Source organism: Littorina saxatilis, linkage group LG2, assembly GCF_037325665.1.
Source record: "Littorina saxatilis isolate snail1 linkage group LG2, US_GU_Lsax_2.0, whole genome shotgun sequence".
Lineage (NCBI taxonomy): Eukaryota > Metazoa > Mollusca > Gastropoda > Littorinimorpha > Littorinidae > Littorina > Littorina saxatilis.
The window spans coordinates 35,881,900-35,902,506 of NC_090246.1; the positions used below are offsets into that span (position 1 = coordinate 35,881,900).

The 20,607-nt window shown below is 40.3% G+C and overlaps 2 protein-coding genes across 6 annotated transcripts in view; one reads left to right on the top strand and one right to left on the bottom strand.

Moving 5' to 3' along the window:
- Positions 1-20,607, bottom strand: part of LOC138958869 (uncharacterized) — a 291,914-nt gene that overhangs the window by 249,320 nt on the left and 21,987 nt on the right. The gene's annotated exons all lie outside the window — the stretch shown is intronic.
- Positions 1-20,607, top strand: part of LOC138958863 (cilia- and flagella-associated protein 337-like) — a 90,282-nt gene that overhangs the window by 20,834 nt on the left and 48,841 nt on the right. Inside the window, exon 1 of one of the 5 annotated variants that reach the window (XM_070330172.1) lies at positions 5,448-5,879. The exons of the other annotated variants lie outside the window; for them this stretch is intronic. Coding sequence (XP_070186273.1) covers positions 5,818-5,879 — 62 coding nt within the window. The 5' untranslated portion in view covers positions 5,448-5,817. Of the gene's footprint in view, positions 1-5,447; positions 5,880-20,607 lie in introns of those variants that run through there. 5 annotated transcript variants of the gene reach the window in all.

Sequence of the window (20,607 nt, forward strand, 5' to 3'; positions counted from 1 at the left end):
TATACACTCGTGATCATATCAGTTTATCCGTTTAGGATCATAATGGATCAGCCAAGTCAAGTGTTTTTGATGTCGCTGTCGTTGTCACTCAACAGTACCGATCTGATTATTTTTGCACCTAACAATCGGGAGGATCAGCTTTGAAAGGATCCACTTAAAATCATGATTGTGACACCGCAAGCTTGCCATAGACTGGTTGGGTTGGCATCGATTTGTGGAATGGTGAAGTGAGTCGTGGAGGAGGGTGTGTGGAAGAGGAAGGAAGTAGGAGAGAGAGGGGGGGGGGTGGTTGGTTGAATAGTAAGGGTAGTGGTTGTGGGTGGTGGTGGTGGTGGTGGTGTGTGTGTGTGAGTGTGTGTGTGTGTGCATGTTTGTTTGTGTGTGTGTGTGTTTGTGTGGATGTGTGTGTGTGTGTGTGTGGTGTGTGTGTGTGTGTCTGTGTGTATGTGTGTGCTTGCGCATGTGTGTGTATTTGTGTGTGTGTGTATTTGTCTGTGTCTGTGTCTGTGTCTGTGTGTGCTTGCGATTGTGTTTGTATTTGTGTGTGTGTGCGCGCGCGCGTGCGTGCGTGCGAGCATGCATACATGTGTGTGTGTGTGTGTGTGTGTGTGTGTGTGTGCGCGCGCGTGTGTATGTGTGCGTGCACACCCTTACATCAACGCGTGCGTGCGCCAGCCTCCATCGTGTTGACGTGGTTGCGAATAACCCCTCGTGCGTACATATGTCCGCACTCTTACATGCCCTTGTCTTTGAGGTTCGTTGGGCCAAGGCAACGCGTGTGGATCATTTTGAAGACCAAGACTATCATCGAACGAAACAGCAGGGAGCGCCCATTACAGGCAAAACGTTAAACCTTTCATAGCTTTCTCCTGTATTGTGTCCCACCGTGGCGGGTAAAAGCACTGGAAACGCTGGTCCAAAAGAAACGACGCAAAAGTAACTCTAAAAAAAATGCGTGTGTCCCTTATCGTCAAAACAGCAGCAGCAGTTTTAAGCTTGTACTTTCTGTTCAGTAATTGCACCTTTCAAATATTTGACACTGATTTACTTTTCACTGTAAAGAGATTGTATTTCTTGGGTAAAGAGATTGTATTTCTTGGGTCAAAGAGCTTATGGTATAATACTTCATAACAATTTGACCAACTCCACTGAGAGAGAAAGAACCCCTGGCATGTAGGAAGCAAGCAGAAGTGGGATCTTTGGTGCTGTTAATACCGACGGGTAATCAATATCACATCGATGCTCCACATACATTCGGCAGAAAATACTGACTGTCAGTAAAGTGACTCCCATTTTTCGTGCAGACTACACTGCAGAAGCCACAGTATCATGCGGCAAAAGCGAACAGAAAATGGATTGCCAAAAACAACTCTATGAAAACTCATATTATGCTGTGAGAATTCTCTAGCAAACAAAAACTACCGATGCTATGCTAACTTGGTTTTTCTGTCCCCAGAACTAGTGTCTTATACTACCGATCTTCAAAGAGAATGCCTTGACCTTCGAAGTTGTACCGTTTCGTTTTGCTCGGAGTGTAGACTTTCAAAGCAACTCTATCATGCAGCAAGAGCTGAAAATTACTGAAACACAATCATGATGGTTTCTTTTCTCGTCTAACGAAAGGAAACTGTCAACTTAAGAAAATACGTTCTTGCCCGCCCGTTGTGTCGTTTCTTTTGTCGGAGAGTATAGACTTCAAAAGGCACTCCATCATGTGGGCCGATCAGACAGAGGAGAGGCTGTCAGGCATGTCAGTATTGATAGGAAACCAATCACGGCCCCAATCATCGTTGCTGGGGAGATGGTCAATAACAATCTGCCGCCGTTTACTCCTCACTTCTGGCCAATAACCCCCCCCCCCCTCTCTCTCTCTCTCTCTCTCTCTCTCTCTCTCTCTCTCTCTCTCTCCCTATCTCTCTCTTTCTCTCTCTCTCGCCCTTTCTCTCTCTCCCCCCCCCTCTCTCTCTCTCCCCCCCTCTCTCTCTCTCCCTCTCCTCTCTCTCTCTCTCTCTCTCTCTCTCCCAGTCCCGACCTGAGCTGCCAAACCTGCTGTGTTCTAGCTCCAATACCTTTTCTTTCCTTGTTTCTGTGTTCTGTTCCAGTGGCAAGAATTTATCGTAGGAGCTATATCTTTGATTTAGGGCGGTGACCTAACCGCTGTTTATTCCGTGCACTGTGTGTGAGTGTGTGTGTTGAGACATGCTTTTGGTTCGATTTATGAGCGCTAATTTACAGCTTTAACTTTCGTTTTTCGTGGCCGGCAATCTTGCTTTATGTTTGAAGTTTCCTTGAGGTTTTATCTCCTCTACTTGATCTTCGTTTTTGTGTTTGGGGGCTTGGGCGTTTATTGTTCTCGAGCTTGTGTAAACTGTTTCGGTTAAAGGCGCTTTCTGTCCTCGGCAGCAACGACACATCAGTGCAGGGGCTGAGCTCGTTGTTGGTTCACACTTTTGCGATTCCTACAAGTGTGACAAGTGTTATTCAGGTACTATATTTTCGAAGTAAGCTCAAGCACTCCGACTAACTCTTGCATCCGTTGCCACTAAGTTTAACACCATTTACTTCTTTTTGAAATTTGAAATCTAATTTGAAACTAGAGTTAAATGAGTGGGACGTTTTTGACGATTATAATCGTAGTTACGCGGTCATCGTACAAAATTACAATTACGTTACTCACAGAAGCAAGATGTCTCGGACCATATAGCTCGGATCTTGCCTTTGAGACATCGAACATGTCAAAGCTGAAATCTAGTTTTAGAGCTATTACTAAAGTAACCAAGGGACCTTTAATAATTCTTGTAGCGAGGCTATTTAAGTTGTAGCAAGGACATCTTTCAAAATGTCTTAGCAATGCAAGATCAATGACGGCAATGAACCTGAATAAAATCTTCAGATGGTGTCACGCACAGCGTTGCGGCTGTAAAAGCTCGTTGTGATATTTAGGTTTCTGTGTGTTGAAGGGAAGTTGTGCTGTATTGGTTTAGATGACTTGTGCAAGAATACCTGTTCGTCGGCTGTGTTATCTCTTTTTGGAGAGTGGCAGTCAGTCTATAGACGTGAAGTGCAAAGTAAATTTGTGTTGAAGTGGAAATCTCAACCGGTGGGCCAAGTTTAGTTTTCATCTGTATGTGTTGTAATTTGGTTCGGAATATCTTCGCTGTAAAAGTAAAGCCTGCTTCGGTGATTTTTTTTATGAACTTAAATGAAGAATATATCGAGCCTTATCTACAATATTTTCATTAAAATATTTTTAAAAAATACAAACAACAGCCAGGCCCATGACAAAATCAAAATCTACCAAATAAAATGGCATGATGATATGCACTGGACGCAAAACCATTTAAGAATCTAAAAATGCTGACTGTGCCTACGGTTTGTGGGTTTTCAACAAATGAAAACCTCACATATGGGTAACACTAGTTTTTATGATCTTGAAATCACTCGTTTGTCATGATCAATGGTCGCACATTTTGTGAACACAGAAGTCAATGTTTGAACCCCAAGAAAATATTTAAATATTTACTGCTAGCTCTTTATTTATTTATTTGTCAATCTTCTGAATATTGGCTCGTGCATGGACTCCTACTTACAAACATGGTTGCTCGCGAGATTGAAGTTCTAAATATTCGTGAAAGAATGTCCGCTGGCCATTTCTTTTTTTTTCTCTCTCTCAAAAAAACGAGATCAAACATCACAGATACTGTCAGGCTTTTACACACAGTACAAACACCCTTTCGTTTAAACATTCACAGCTTGAGAACATCCTAGGTGCCCTACGTAAAGAGCGAGCAATGTTCAAAGAATTTATTTTCGTGGACCCTCTGATCGGCAAACCAGGCGCCTCGTTTTGGCTCTAGAACTAACTTTTAAAATCTAGATAATAAATTGACAGCTTGTTTACACAAACATTCTTAAATAAAAAAAGAATTCTTTTTTCATCAAGACAAGATCAGTACAATTCGAGGTTTTGAAAGTTTGAAAAAATAAAAGCCCGGAAACGTGTCACGCAAACCGTCTTTCTCGTAGCAGACGACGGTTGTGCCTAGCGCCCGTTCCTCTGAACAGTCAATTTCCACCGCTCTAGATCGTGTGAATCGCAACCGTTTGTTGCGTTTAGATTCAGAGGTACACAATAACGTACTATTGCAGATAAGGTTACAGCGAGTCGCATTGAAATCACAAACTGACGACTACATTGTGAAAAAAAAGGAAACTGGATCACACGGGTTCGCGATGGCTCAAGGGTAAGATAAACCACGCAAAAATAAATTCTTTGAAAATTGCTCGCTCTTTACGGAGGACACCTAGGATGTTCTCAAGCGGTGAGTGTTTAAATCAAAAGGGTGTGTGTACTGTGTGTATAAGCCTGACAGTATCTGTGATGGTTTACGGGAGCTCGAGGCTTACTGTGCCTTTAACCAGTACACTAGCCATCAGTCTTGTTTTCCCTCGAGGTGGGAATTCCAAATTCCGACCAAGTATTAATTGTTAGTCAGCCTTTTTTTTTTAAACTGTTAATTGTGTGCCAATTTGTTAAGTGCTAAAAAAAAATAAATAAATAACTGCTTAAAATCATTTTCATATATCTTTCTGAATAGTAGGCTCAACCTATCCTTCAAATAGACTAAACTAGCCTCGAACCTTGTATTTTCCCATGGAGTGAAAGTTCCAATTCCAGATTCAATTTCCTCAGTGTATTTGACCGGGTCGGTCCACAGCCTCTCTCATTTCAACATGGCATGAGCTTTCATAATTGATTTTGTCAACACCGCAACCTAGGTCAACAAGGTGGTCGCGAAATCGGGAGGTGACGGCATGTTTGCCAGAACAACGCCATGTGAATAGCACCGTAACCTTTATTGTTTCAGACAAATACTGTAGGCGGGTGTGGTTTTGGTCTGCAGCCCTATGTGTATGTAAGTCTTAGTGATTAGCGTTCACTACAACAAACTTTCCCAGCTTTGGAGTGGGATATCGTTTTGGGTCTATGGATCTATGTGTATAAGGGTGAGTGGTCAGTGCTTAACTGAAACAACCCTTCCAGCTTTTGAGTGGCGTGTCGTTTTCGGCTATAACCTGGCTACAGAAAAAGTGTTTTGAGTTGTGTCATTACTGTGGAGTGCTTGAGTGTACAGTGGATGTTTTAAGGGGTTTTAAGGTAATGCCTCACTACGAAAAGTATTGTGATTGTCCTATTACTGTGGAGTGCTTGAGTATACTCTGAATGTTGTCAAGGTTGACATTTATGATCGAGGTCGTTATTAGAGACTTGTGTTTGCTGTCATTAAGAGTTATAGTGCCATAGTTATGATCGATTTTTCATTGGTGACCGGCATTGAAAATCAGTCTCCAAGTGAGAGTATTCGGTGACAAAGGTCAGGGATTTCTGGCACAGTGTGTTGAGAAATCGTGCTAAGATTAAGTTCGGTTTGACTTCTGGCTTAAAAGGAAACTTAAGTAAATTTGCTCACGTCTCTTTGTCTCTAGAAAGTGAAATGGGATCTGTTTAGCAAAAAGAAGAAAACTCTTCAGAAGCGTGCAAATGGTGTAAAAATGTAAACCTTAGACGAAAGGCAATCGACTTGGAACTTGTGCTTCAGAGCTTTTGGTCAAGATGCCGAATGCAGAACTATTCCTCCCTGGGAATACAATATTCACAGAAGAATGCAATGAAAAATGCAAAGAGACCTTAACACATGCGAAGGATACGACTCTCTGACAAGCGTTTTTGACAGTGAAATTATCGATTTTCTCTGTGGAAAGTTAATTTCGACAGTTTCAAACTTGTGCTACTGTAAAAAAACTTGACTTAATGTTATGATGAGGCGTGGGATACTGAAGCTGCCCAGACAGCCATTGCCGGGGAACAAGCGCTCAACGTAAGTTGTTTACTGGAATATTATGTCTGTCTGTTTGTGCGTATGTCTGCCTGTCTGTGTGTGTGTGTGTGTGTGTGTGTGTGTGTGTGTGTGTCTGTCTGTCTGTCTGTCTGTCTGTCTGTCTGTCTGTCTGTCTGTCTGTCTGTCTGTCTGTCTGTCTCTCTGTGTCTCTCTCTGTCTCTGTCTGTCTCTCAGTGTCTCTCTGTCTCTCTGTTTCTGTCTCTCTGTCTCTGTCTCTGTCTCTGTCTCTCTCTTTTTTTTTTTTTCTCGGTGCGTGTGTGTGTGTGTGTGTGTGTGTGTGTGTGTGTGTGTGTGTGTATGTTTGTGTGTGTGTGTGTGTGTTTGTGTGTGTGTATGTGTGTGTGAGTGTGTGTGTGTGTGTGTGTGTGTGTGTGTGTGTGTGTGTGTGTATCCGTCTGTTTCTGTGTCTGTGTCGGGGGAGGGGGGGATGTGTCACCGACATTGCAACTGTCGTCATCGTCATACAAGCGTGGTGTATTAGTTGTCATCAATGTCGACATCTACAATATTTTTCTGATGATTATCATCATAATCACACTTAGCAGTGGTGTACTAATTATTATCGTAGTGATTGTCATATTGTTCTTATCATATTTGTCGTTGTTGCTGCCTTCATTTTCGTCACCCGTGTCGTTATCAGGTATGTAAATGTTCATTGTTCTCATTCCATGTCATCATTACTGATATGATCGTGCTCCTTCTTGAGCGAGAAAGCAGGAGAGAGAGAGAGAGAGAGAGAGAGAGAGAGAGAGAGAGAGAGAGAGAGAGACAGAGAGAAAGAGACAGACAGAGAGACAGACAGACAGACAGACAGAGACAGACAGACAGACAGAGACAGACAGACAGACAGACAGACAGACAGACTCCCTGACATACCGACAGCTCGAACAGTCTTGTCTGTGTGTGTGTGTGTGTGTGTGTGTGTGTGTGTGTGTGTGTGTGTGAGATAGAGAGAGAGAGGGCACACACACACACACACACACACACACACACACACACACACACACACACACACACACACACACACACACACACACACGGCATACAGAGAGAAAGAGACAGACAGACAGACAGACACACAGACACTCAGACAGATAGAGAGACAAACAGAGAGAGAGTGAAGGCAAGTAAAAACTGTACATATTGTAAGGATGAACTTGATGTATTGGAGCATTTTTTCTTTCAATGCCCAACAGTGCTCAGGTTTTCGAAATATATTGAAATGTACATTTTAGTAAACATTGGCGAAAGAATTAGGTTGAATGTTACAGATGTGCTTTTTGGTATAAAAAGTAACAGCAAAAATATGAAGAAGATTAATCACATTATTTTAATCGCAAAGATGTGCGTAAGCATTTTTAAAAAAACCGATTCACGATTAACACTGAAAATTATTTTTGGAAATCATGTTGTTTTGAGATTTCGTTAGTCTGAAGTTTTATTAATTAAAAACAAATTATTGTTTATTTTCTTTGATATAAGGTAAAGACAGCCATACATTATGATGCGAATATTGTTTTTAAAAAGATCCATAATGATGACATATGATCATTTTGATGCTACACATGTTGACACGTATATTTTTTTTCACGTATGACTATTTTTTGTCCTTTTGTATAATGTAAAAGTTTTTCTGAACCGCATGTAAATGAGAGAGTATGTGTGCAAACAGAAACTACAGTTACCATGTTTGTTATCTTGTGTTTTATTAATTGAATAAAAAAACAAGTCGCGTAAGGCGAAAATACAACATTTAGTCAAGCTGTCGAACTCACAAAATGAACTGAACGCAATGCAATTTTTCAGCAAGACCGTATACTCGTAGCATCGTCAGCCCACCGCTCGTGGCAAAGGCAGTGAAATTGACAAGAAGAGCTGGGTAGTAGTTGCGCTGAGAAGGGCAGGTTCCGTAAATGAGCCTCTATACTTCACTCATTACATTTATTAGACACTGTCATGCGACATGCTGCCTGACAAATTTTTCCCCATAACCTCTCTCATGTTCTTTTGTTGTTTTCCGACTTATCAATTATGTCTCGATTTATGCGCAATGTAGTGACTTTTCCTCTGATCACAATATGCATTAACTTTGTGCGAGTGTCTGATCTTATGTGCATTTATTACAATTGAAAAAATCCCCTCAAATATTGGCGCTCCAAGTCTTCTTCTTCTTCTTCTTTTTCCCTTAAGCTAGCTACTAGCTAGCTGCCCTTTCCCCACCTCCTGTATCACCAACCCCTTCCCATTTTCTGCTTGTTTGTGTATCTGTTTTGTCTTTTGTTTTGTTTTTCGTTTCCTGAAATGAGCTAATGTACTTATTCCGCCATCATGCTAACCTTTGTTTTGTAATTACTATGATTGCTTAAAATAAGCATTATATGCTTGAGTATGTAATCATCCATGCATTGTTCTTGTCAAGATTAAAATTGAATAAAGTTTTGTTTAAACCAGAAGGATAGCACGCTTTTCTGTACCTCTCTTTGTTTTAACTTTCTGAGCGTGTTTTTAATCCAAACATATCATATCTATATGTTTTTGGAATCAGGAACCGACAAGAAATAAGATGAAAGTGTTTTTAAATTGATTTCGAAAATTAAATTTTGATCATAATTTTTATATTTTTAATTTTCAGAGCTTGTTTTTAATCCAAATATAACATATTTATATGGTTTTGGAATCAGAAAATGATGAAGAATAAGATGAACGTAAATTTGGATCGTTTTATAAGATAATTTTTTTTTTTACAATTTTCAGATTTTTAATGACCAACTTCATTAATTAACTTTTAAGCCACCAAGCTTAAATGCAATACCGAAGTCCGGCCTTCGTTGAAGATTGCTTGGCCAAAATTTCAATCAATTTGATTGAAAAATGAGGGTGTGACAGTGCCGCCTCAACTTTTACAAAATGCCGGATATGACGTCATCAAAGGTATTTATCGAAAAAAAGAAAAAAAATATCCGGGGATATCATTCCCAAAAACTCTCATGTAAAATTTCATAAAGATCGGTCCAGTAGTTTGATCTGAATCGCTCTACACACACGCACAGGCAGACAGACACACACACACACATACACCACATACACACACACACACACACAACACACACATTCACACACACACACACACACACACACATACACCACGACCCTCGTCTCGATTCCTTCTCTATGTTAAAACATTTAGTCAAAACTTGACTAAATGTAAAAATAAAAATTAAAAAAAAATAAAAAAAGAGAGAGACAGAGACAGAGACAGAGACTTAGACAGAGACAGACAGACAGACAGAGAGAGAGAGAGAGAGAGAGACAGACAGAGAGAGAGATAGATAGAGAGAGAGTGTGAGAACGAGATAGAGAGAGAGACCGAGCAAAAGGTGCTCGATTGATTCACCTTCAAGCCTTGTACGGCCAAGGACCACCGGAATGCTATTGGTACAACGCTGCGTTTATAATGGGATCGATATTACCCTCGTTTGATCAGAATATGGTTGCATGAGTTTATAATTATGTTTCTTTTCGTTCTTGACTTTCCTTTGGATGAAAGTTCATACAGGCATTTTCAGCTCATAAGATGTTGGGTTTTTGTTTTATTTTATTTTTTTAGCGCGCGCGAGAAAGAGAGAAAGAAAGAGAGAGAGAGAGAGAGTGTGTGTGTGTGTGCGTGTGTGTGTGTGTGTGTGTGTGTGTGTGTGTGTGTGCTTGTGTGTGTGTGTGTATGCGTGCATGCGTACGTACGTGCATGCGTGCGTGTGTTTGTGTGTGTATGTGTACGTGCATGCGTACGCGCGTGTGACAAAAATTCTGCGCTGACAAAAAAGCGTTTTCACAACGGGGTCTTCTCTGGCTTTTTCTTATGGGTTCGGCTAAACACTTGTTTCAAGACGGATAAGTTCTGTTGTAAAGAAGGCTTCCCATTTCCTTCTTCTCTTTCCCCCAACGTGCTGATATCTCCTCCTTTATTCCTTTAATTCTTAGAAAATTGCCATCATGAAAAGCGACAAGATCTTTCTAGAGTAGGTATCAAATCAATGTGTCACATTTCTAGCAAGAGCTCCACAGAATATCAATAATATTCTACACCGTCTGTACATCATCATGACAATATTACGATACAAAAATGAATACCTGAAGAGTTCTTATATCACTCGGCGTTATGATAAGATCAATCGGGATAATAGTAGTTTAGGTACCGTACGGTTTGTGATAAGGCTGAATGATGGTTTCATAGTTCGATGGGGGTGTGCCGGTGGAGAGGGGGGGGGGGGGGGGGGGGAGTGGGCACAAGGAATTATGGGATATTGTTATAGTCTGCGGGCCACGTATGAAACGTTTGTAAATTGAAAATTACCTTTCGCGGATGGTGTTTTCCTGAATATTATGGATTTTAACTTGCCTAATCTCTTTAAAGTTTATGTATCAGAATGATTAAGAATGATTAAGTCCGCCTTAATCTTTAAACGCGTAAAATAACTTCGACAGACAAACAAACGAAACATATTCTAATTGATGATGTCACCCAGAATAACCGACTGTAAATCGTGTTCCAAAACATTATCCGCGAACGGCAGGCCCGGGACATTCCAGCGCAAACCGGAAGGTATAGGATGATACGTCCCCACCCCCAGATTTCCCCCTCTACCTCAGTCGTCTCCCCTTCCCCCCCCCCCCCCCCCGTTCAAATCCCCCCCCCATTCAAATCCCCCTCCCCCTGCACATGCACCCTCCCACACTACCCCAGTACAAACAGGAAGGTATAGGATGATACGTCCCCACCCCCAGATTTCCCCCTCTACCTCAGTCGTCTCCCCCTCCCCCTCCCCCTCCCCCTCCCCCATTCAAATTCCCCCCCCCCCCCCATTTAAATCTCCTTCCCCCTGCACATGCACCCTCCCACACTACCCCGGCCACTGCGGGGTTCCCCAAACCCCACCCCACCCCACCCCACCCCACCCCCGTCTTCTCCCTCTACCTTCTTCTTCTGCTGCGTTCGTGGGCTGAAACTCCCACGTACACTCGTGTTTTTTTGCACGAGTGGAATTTTACGTGTATGACCGTTTTTTTACCCCGCCATTTAGGCAGCCATACGCCGATTTCGGAGGAAGCATGCTGGGTATTTTCGTGTTTCTATAACCCACCGAACTCTGACATGGATTATAGGATCTTTTTCGTGCGCACTTGGTCTTGTGCTTGCGTGTACACACGGGGGTGTTCGGACACCGAGGAGAGTCTGCACACAAAGTTGACTCTGAGAAATAAATCTCTCGCCGAACGTGGGGACGAACTCACGCTGACAGCGGCCAACTGGATACAAATCCAGCGCGCTACCGACTGAGCTACATCCCCGCCCCTCCCTCTACCGATTCCGTAATATTGTCAGCATTCCTTTGTGCTGTGGGAAAGTTGAGGTGGTCTTGTAAGTCTCATGTCACCTTTTCTCCAGACACTGAGGTGGTCCCAGGTAATTGATGAGTCCCTGCTACTAGATCATGCTGTGATGTTTAAACCATAAACACCTACTGATATAACCCATACTGTACACACGCTTTCTGGGGAGATCCTTTATATGCTGCGACAGTTTAGTTCTGAGTTCTGTGTTTCGACCAGGAAGGGTCAACTGTTTAACTGTGTTTGTCAGTTGAACGTTAGTGTTTGTGTGTTGGTGAGGAAGGAGAACAAACAACAACAATGAATTTAAATTCATAATGCAATGAAATAATACATTGAAAATTGCGAAAATTACGTTGAAAATGGCAAAAACACGAATGAGAAGCAAAGACTATTTTGACTTTCACTACCCACAGCGTCTGTGGAGTGGTTTGTGTTGTTTCTCTCTTTTTACATTTTGTCCAGTTTTGACTAAAAATGTTTTAACATAGTTTTCTTTCTTTGAACCAGATTCTATTTTGTCCCCGCCTTTCTCATTTCTGGAGCGTCGAGACGAACATCAAGTTTGCAGTATCACAGTTGTAAAATACGTTTTTCTCAAAGATCATGGTGAATCAGCATCGAAGGTATTTCATGTTTTGCCGTTACATGTTATACTAACAATGAATTTTGCCCAAAAAAATCGTAATTAAAAAAAAGAACAATATTCGTCTGAGTTAGTGTTGCTGTTGCTCAACCTAAACATCAACAGCATTGAAATTATTCGCTAGGATTTAACGAAGAATATTCCATACTGCAGGACGAATATTCAAGAAATGACGGAAAGTCGTCGCAAGGCCTCGCAGGAAAAACTTAAAAATGAACAACGCAAGCCGCAATTATTTTTAACGTAATTGTCTATGAAAAGCAGTGGTTCAGAAAGCAATTACCTGTTCATAATTTCCAGCGCTTTTGATTAACCTTTAGTCGTGGAGCCAGATCATTCGTTCGGAAAGTAATTTCCAAAGCACAATACCCTTAGTGTTGAATACTGTTTCGACCGAAAGTATGGCCCCGTCGTTTATAGGGCAATCTCTAATGTATAATTTCCATTTAATTGAATACTGTTTAGTCCTAGAGCAAGAACCGTCTTTCGGAAAGCAATTTTCGTATTCATAATTGCCAGTGTATCCGATCACCTTTAAGTCCTTAAGTCTGAATCAATAAACTCTTTCTTTCATGATTTCTTTGATTTCTTTCACGTTTTATTTGCTGAATAATCTAGATAGCTGAAGTAAAGATTACCGTCGCTCAGTCGACACATATAGGAGAGCATAAATCGCGTACTGGTCTCGTTTTTTGCTCTAATTAAAATCTAATAACATATAATTATCAACCCGTACCGTTTTTTCTGTCCTGACATCTTACGTATGAGAGGAGTGCTTTCACACCTTTGTTCAGAAAGAAACCTTCGGAAAACTCAGTGGACAGAAATTGAACTCGAATGAAACACTTGCAGTTTTACCCCAGCAAGCTAATCTCGGAACGGATTCTTGTTGTCAGGTAATTTTTGCTATGTTTGTGAAGAAGCTTCGCTGAAACTTACAACCCTTGAAAAAAAAATCACAACCGCCAGTTTTGATAGTGTATGGAGAAATGTCACTGGGAATGATCGCAGATGCGAGTTTGCAGCAGTCAGTTTCCTTGTTGGCGTGGTGCCTCTGGATGTTGTGAAAGAACTTGATTGGAACTGATTACTGATGCAAATTTAAAATGTACAACTGTTTACGTTTCTTGTTATCGGAATGTTTCCAGTTGCTGCGAAAGGCATGCTTGAAACTGATCAACGCTTGAAGTTTACTAAAGTTAGTTTTCTCATCACCATGGCCTTTATATATGACTAAGTGCCAAAAGGTGCGCACGAAAAGCGGACAAAGGGGCTAAAAAATAAAAGTTGACAAACACGACTGATATTGTGATTTTTGTTAAGACAACAGATGCTGGAACCCAATTACGAAAAGAAAAGATAAATTTACCCAAATGATTTTACAAATAACGATAATTTTGTTCGTTATATCATTCAAAACGGCACTGAGTCATAGCATTAAGGTTATCTCGCACGTTTTTAAAGCTAGGGCTTTGAAACTTGGCACACAACCAAAGTATAATGACCTCCAGGTATGGTGCACATCACATTAAACAACATTGAATTTCAAGGTCACAGCGAGGTTAAATTTCCTTTGCAAACTGGAAAATTGTCGTTGTCACGTCTTACATGTTTTAATACTAGATCAGTTAGACTTTACACACTTCACATACTTTCAGCATTTTTATAAAACCTCATTAAAAGTGACCTGCTTGTTAATCTTTGTCAAAGTTCAAGGTCACAGCGGGGTCACATCTGGTCCAAATGTGGAATATTTTCAATTTATTCAGCGCGTTTATAGCACGAGCTTTGAAAATACACACAGTTCTAGTGTATAATGTTCACACACGATTAAAGTCTGGTTGAAAAAGTCAAGGTCACAGCAGGGTCGCGTTGAGGTCAAACATATACATTTTTCAATGAGGTTTTCTCATATGTTTTTGAAGCTAGGGCCTTGAAACTTGGCACACTACGCAAGTTAAATTAAACCTCATCAAATTCCAAGGTCACAGTGAGGTTAAAGATCCTTTAAGGATATTTTCTAAAAAAGGTGACCGCCTGGTTAATGTTTGTCAAATTTCAAGGTCACAGCAGTGCCATCTGGCTTAAACTTTGAAAAATTGTCAATTTCTTCAACTAGTTTTATAGTGTTTGAAGTCATTCACACATGATGAAAGTCTGGTTGATAAAATCAAACGTCAAGGTCGCAGCGGGGTCGCATTGAAGTCAGACACATACAATTGTCATTTTCACGAACGCCTTTTAAGCAACACCTTTGAAACTTCACACATTCCAAAGTTTTGATGTTGTTTGGTTATAATCAAAGTGTGGTCAATTTCCATGATTGAGAGCATTCAGAGGGGTCAAGTTGAGGTCACACAAAAGAGATTAAATTGTCGACACAACAGATGAGACTGGCTACCACTGTTTATTTTAATACACTTTTATGCAAATTTTAAATTGTGTTCAACCATATACACCAAACTCACCCAAACTCCGGAAACATCCAAGAAAAGGAAAAATGTGTCCAAGCAAGGAAAAACGCCATTTCTTCAAAGGCTGGAATAACTACAGAGGCAGCCGCGTCATTACACACAATGCAATTACGTCATACATCATACATTTCTATGAGTCATGTTGAATGGAATGGTGGCATGTGCCTCTATTCTAGCTAACAACAAAGCTGAAAAAATGAATATTATCTGTTTGTTTTGTTTGCTTTACCCGTACGAGACCTTTCTGTGACCTTGACATGTGACAAGGATCTACCTTAACTTCTTTAAGTCGGAGTTGAGAGTTGTGTGATGTTTGAAGGCTCTCCCTTTAAAAACAACTGAGATAATGATGCATTTTCGTGTTTTTGATTTGCCCATGTGACCTTGAGATTCGACAAAGGTCAACAAGACTTTAACCGTGTATGGAGGCTATTAAGCCCAAAGATGTGAACTTTCAAGGTTCTTGCTTTGAAAAACTCTGAGAAAAAGGTTATGTTTTTTTTTTTTTACCCACACGAGACCCTGCTGTGACCTTCACATTTCTCAAGGATCAACCTTGAATTCTCCATGTTGAACAATCATTAAGCAAAAGCGTTGTTTGAAGTTTGAAGGTTCTAGCTTCAAAAATCTCTGAAAAAATATGTTTCATCCGTTTTCTGAACCACATGTGACCCAGCCGTGACCTTGAAATCTGACAAGGGTCAACAAGACTTTTACCATGCATGGGGGCGATTAAACCCCAAATGTGTGTGAAGTTTCAAGGTTTCAACTTAAAAAACGTCTGAGAAAAATATACATTTTCCTTTTTGGACAATGTGTTGCACGCAAGACAACACGACAAACGCTCGTGTTATCATTCTTTTACTTTAAGGTCGACTTGCGTGCCCGCTCTTTCGCTAATCTCAATTAAAATTCATCTTAGAAGTTCGGTTTTATTACGCTTTTAATTAAGAAGATTAAACTAAGACAACAAATAGTTAGTTTTACCCATTAAACTCGATAAGGTAGTGACATTTTATGTTGAACGCAAGAAGGTGTCGCACGCAAGATCTGAAAAGATGTTGACGACATAATTTCAACACTTGATAGCGCAATCGTGGTTCGTGATTTCTTCACAAATTTTGAACACAGAATGTGTCACGTGGTTCCGTAAATGAAGTAGATCTTTGTACATGTAAATTTTGTTTTTAAAAGAAAATAACCGTTAATTACCGAACATTTTGTCGCACGCAAGATATGACGAAATTTTCAAATCGTTTTCAAAAATGCTGTTCAAAAGTTCTGCAGTCTTTGCTGGATTACTTGAAAGACAGCAGTTTGATACACCGTTATCGCTTGACGTGTCGACATCAATTCCAGAGTTTTTGAAAAAGAAATTTAGTAAATATCTGCGATTGAAAAATGTATGCCGTGATGACGAATCATCTTGCGTGCGACACCTTAAAATTCGGTTATCGAAAAAAAAAAATTCTCTCGAGATTTAGATTTGACGTTTGGTCTCGTCTGTAAAGCGATGTTTCAGGCATTCAATCAAACTAAATGCAATTCATTTGTGCTTCTTGTTATTTTTCTGTGGCATATTCAAAACACGAGGTATCACGATGTCCTTTTTCAGATGGCCGGTTTTGGCGTTATTTTTGACTTTAAACAAAGATAACTTCAAAACCGTTCAAGTCAGACACACGAAATTATGTCCACTATCTCTTCGCACATTCATCCACACACACACCAATTTTCAGCAGACACACGTTTTTAGAAACATTTTTATTGTAAAACAAAGTCGTCTTCTGTTCTGTGAGCACCTTTTGGCACTTAGTCATATATAAATGTTTTGCTGACACTTCGTTAAAACTGATTACCGATACAAACTGACAATAGAATGTCTCGTGTTGTCTTGTCGTCTCTAAACATTGTGAAACTGAAACTAACACTTTTCTGTTGTCGCAGTGTGTGCAGGTGTTCGTGGAGGCACTTAGTTGAAACTGATTAGCGATGCAAGTTGACAATAGAATGTCTCTTATTGTCTTGTCACCTTTATATTTTTTTTTAAGATTCTAGCTGAAACTGATCACGAATGAAAATAACACTTTTCTGTTGTCGGGGTGTGTATAGGTGTTGTGAAAGTACTTCGTTGAAACTGATTAGCGATGCAAATTGACAAGATTAAGAGTCAGTATCTGTGTGTGCAACAGAGTGTGATAGAGACGCCTTTGTGTCGGATTCACGTGCGTGCTAGCGACAAGGGCAGTGGGATAAGATCCTCATGGTGTCACTTTCACCGTGGTTCCACTTGAATTCTAAGTTACTGCCGCGGACTTGGTTTTGAAGTCTCAGTATCTTTGCCAGGAATCTCCTCTGAAATGTGTAAAACATCATCGGTTCTTTCTTTCCCCGGCGCGATCAGGTGAACAAGGCATGTTGTGAGTACTTGTGAGTACGGGAGTTTCTTGCATTTCTGGGATGTTTTGGTTTCGGATTTGGATTTTAAGGAGCTTGAAACTTCAAAGTTATTTCACTGTCAGTTTTCAGCGGATTTTTTTGTCTATACCATATACCGAAATAATGTGACGGTTTGGACGCAGGGTTTCCCTGATGTAAATGGTGTATATGAATTCGTAAATGTGACCCTCCGCCACGAAATGAGTCGCATGCCACCTTGCGTGGTTCTGCGCAAGACATAAGTCCGGGGAGTGTCTGGTAACAGTGTGAGGGTCACCTTAGTCACAGGCTTATAACTCATATAAGTTTTCGCTATTTTCTAAAACGGTTTTCACCACTGGATAGAGCATAAAAAACTCTTTATGAAAATGTAAAAATATGAAAATCATGCAAAGGTGACATGCGACTCATTCCGTGGTGGAAGGTCACAAATGTCTTTTTTCCTCTCTCTCTGAAAAAAAGCAAATTGATGTAAATCTGTGTAAAAGCGAACAATCTAGAGACGAAATAGGATGCGTCGTAGATTTGAATAACAAAGCGAATCACTACAGTTATCACAATACACATTTAGGCAGTGCGAATTTCACTTTTCAGCAGAATTCTTGGGTGGGATATTCCACTGTATCAGTAAACATATTTCAAAATTAACTTAATCAAATTCAAATAAAAAACAAGGAAGTTCTTTACCAACCAGCAATGGGAAAATTATTAATCAACTACATACAGAATAAAAATCCACACGCGTTCACTCTCTCCAGGTACGCAGCTACAATAAAAAACCATCGCATCTTAAACCAAACAGTGTGTGTATGTGAAACCAAAAAATGTCAGGCTTTTGTTTTCCCAAAGCTTGAACGATCTTATGAAACACATTTCTGCCGACTTATGCCAGGTCTTGTGCCCAAAGTGTGAAGAGCTTTCTTGTGCCGCATGGCTTCTTTGAAAAAGATGTCAGCTGAGGAATAGTTGATTAGGATTTATAAAAGTAGCTTTGTCAACATGGTTAGAACTCTTCGCACTTGTGTCAACTCTTGTCTGCATGGCAAGGCAACCCCTTTTCTCTTACATTCTGATTCGATCGCAAAGACAGATGGTATTTGTTGTTTTTGATTGGCACTTTCACAGGACAAGGTGAACATATTTTGTTCTGGGAAAATGTACACAACTGTAGTGCACTAATTGCCTAAAAAGCTAGAATTGGTTCTCTAGTCTGGGTGCATTATTCTGAAGATACATTGAGCCCTGCCTGCCTTTTTCAAAGGCATGACTGCCATATAAAGGGGTGCAGTCGTCTCGGTTTTTTTGTGTAATTTACAATCACAAAGCAGATCTATGAAAATGTCCGAAAGATAATTATTTGTCACAGTTTTGATGTTCAGGTCGCGCGGGGCACTGTGCAGTCCAAGTCTGGATTGTTTACCTGTCATTTGCTGATGGCTGTTCCCCGGATCTTTATTGTTTCGTATTTCAAGTTTTAGATCAGTTTCGTAAAAAGTGTTGGATTTCTTTGCATTTATCGTTGTGCAAGGTTCAAGGAGGACTTCTGTATTCAAGAGATTGGTCTGGAAGCATTCAGTCTCCCATCTCTCCTATACTTTGTGTGACCAGATAATCATAATCTCGAGATGAATACCAATCTTGAAAGTCAGTTCCACACGGTCGAAAGACTTTTAAATGTAAACTTGAAGAAATCGATTGCCTGCTATCTCGGATGACGTTTGAAGTATATTGTTCGAAATCCTCTTGAAGAAAATCGATCTTCACGAAGAATTGTCAAGAGCGAGCGTGTGAGTTAAAACCCTTGACTTCAGTTCGAAGCAAACCTAATGTTGTTCAGTTCGTGACCCAGTGCTAGACGCGACAACGACGCGACAGCAACAATACTTACACTGCTCAGAAAATCAGCCAGAGAAAGCTTAAGCTTGATTCCGAAACTTTTCCGCCTAATTTTCAAAAACTAAAGAGCTAAAAAAAAACGCGTTGGTAATGTTCGATGCTCTTGTGAGCTCGGAAGGTTTGCATTCTAAGGAGTATGTAGTAATAACATATTATTTGACTCTTTCCGGTTGAAAATTCGACTTCATGAAGAATGCCAAGGAGAAAATGGACAGTGAATCCAAATCCGTCAACTGGGCGGAAATGATAGTTCAAACCAATGAGCCGCCATCTTGGTGGCGGGAACATTCTGACGTCACTTCCGTAACGTTCACTGAAGACGGAAGCTCGTCGGTGTGTTTTTCTGATGACATGGACGTGGAGGGGATGAACATTCTGGAACTCTTGGAGAAACATTATGACTTTTCTCAGGGAAAATTACCCAGGATTCGGTCAAGTACTCCGAGACCGGAGTCTTCTAACAGGTAAGAAAGGAATAAAATCAAAAAAAGAATAAAAAATACAATAGAATAAAATTAAATAAAAATGGCGCCGGGGTTCTATGTAGTATTTGTACCTTAATGTGATAAATGGCCAACAAAAGGTCTGGTTTGTTTCCAGATTAAGAAAGGTTGACATAGATTGTTTCTTTTTCCTTCTCAGTTTTCTTAAATTTAATTCAACAGTTTTCCTTACACTGTTTTTAACGTGCCGTCATTCTGTACTTTCATCATAACATCCTGAAGAAGGCAGTTTGTCTCTGCCGAAATATTGATAAAGAATGTACTATTTTTTTTTTTTTTTTTTTTTTTTTTTTTTTTTTTTTTTCTTCTTTTTTTTCTTATTTCTTTTTTGAACCTCAGTTACAATATGACTCGCTACGAGTATGATACTGTGAGCGAAGCTGAACAGTTTAAACGTAAACAGAATGGGTTATAAATAATAATAATATCATTCTTTCGTTTAACATGGACAATCTTCGAAAATGTACAATATTTTCAATCAATTATAATTTAGCTATAATTCTCTCCGTCAACTGGCATTTGCACACTTTCTCTCTTTCTTTATTCTCTCTCCCCATCCTCTCTCTCCCTCCCCTCCCCTCTCTCCCTCTCTCTATCTTTAATCGTCCTCTCTCTCTCTCTCCCCCTCTCCCCTTCTCTGTCTCTCTTACCCTCCCTGCCACTCTCTCTCTCTCTCTCTCTCTCTAATACTGTGAGCGATGCTGAACAGTTTAAACATAAACCCTACCATTCTCTCTCTCTCTCTCTGATACTGTGAGCTATGCTGAACAGTTTAAACATAAACAGATAGGGTTATAAATAGCAATAATATCATTCTTTCGTTTAACATGGACAATCTTCGAAAATCTCTCTTTCTCGCTCACTCTCTCCCACCCCTCCCTCCGCTCTTTCTCTACCTCTCTCTCTCTCGCGCCCTCCCCTTGCCCCCCCTCTCTCTCTCTTCCTCTCTCAATCTCTCTCTCTCTCTCCCTCTCTCTCTCTCTCCCTCTCCCTCTCTCTCTCTCCCTCCCTCACTCTCCCTCCCTCACTCTCTCTCTCTCTATTACCATGCTTGTGTTTAAATGAATTAATAATAATGATATATTTTGCTGTTCGTCATAATTGTTTTCATCATTGGTTCACCTTAGTTAATACATTGACATTTGCAACGAGTCATTTACAATAGCATGATAGTACTGGGTTTCTCAGTCAAAAAGCCGAATGGAGAGCTCTCTTTCAAATATACAATTTGGGTCAAAGCCTTCTCCGTATTTGTATATACTTATTGACATTTTTGCAACAAGCAGAATAAAGTTAATATTTCTTATAGTTTGGTCCTGTTGCTTGTTCGGTTGGAAACCAAATAAAACGTCAGTTTCTTT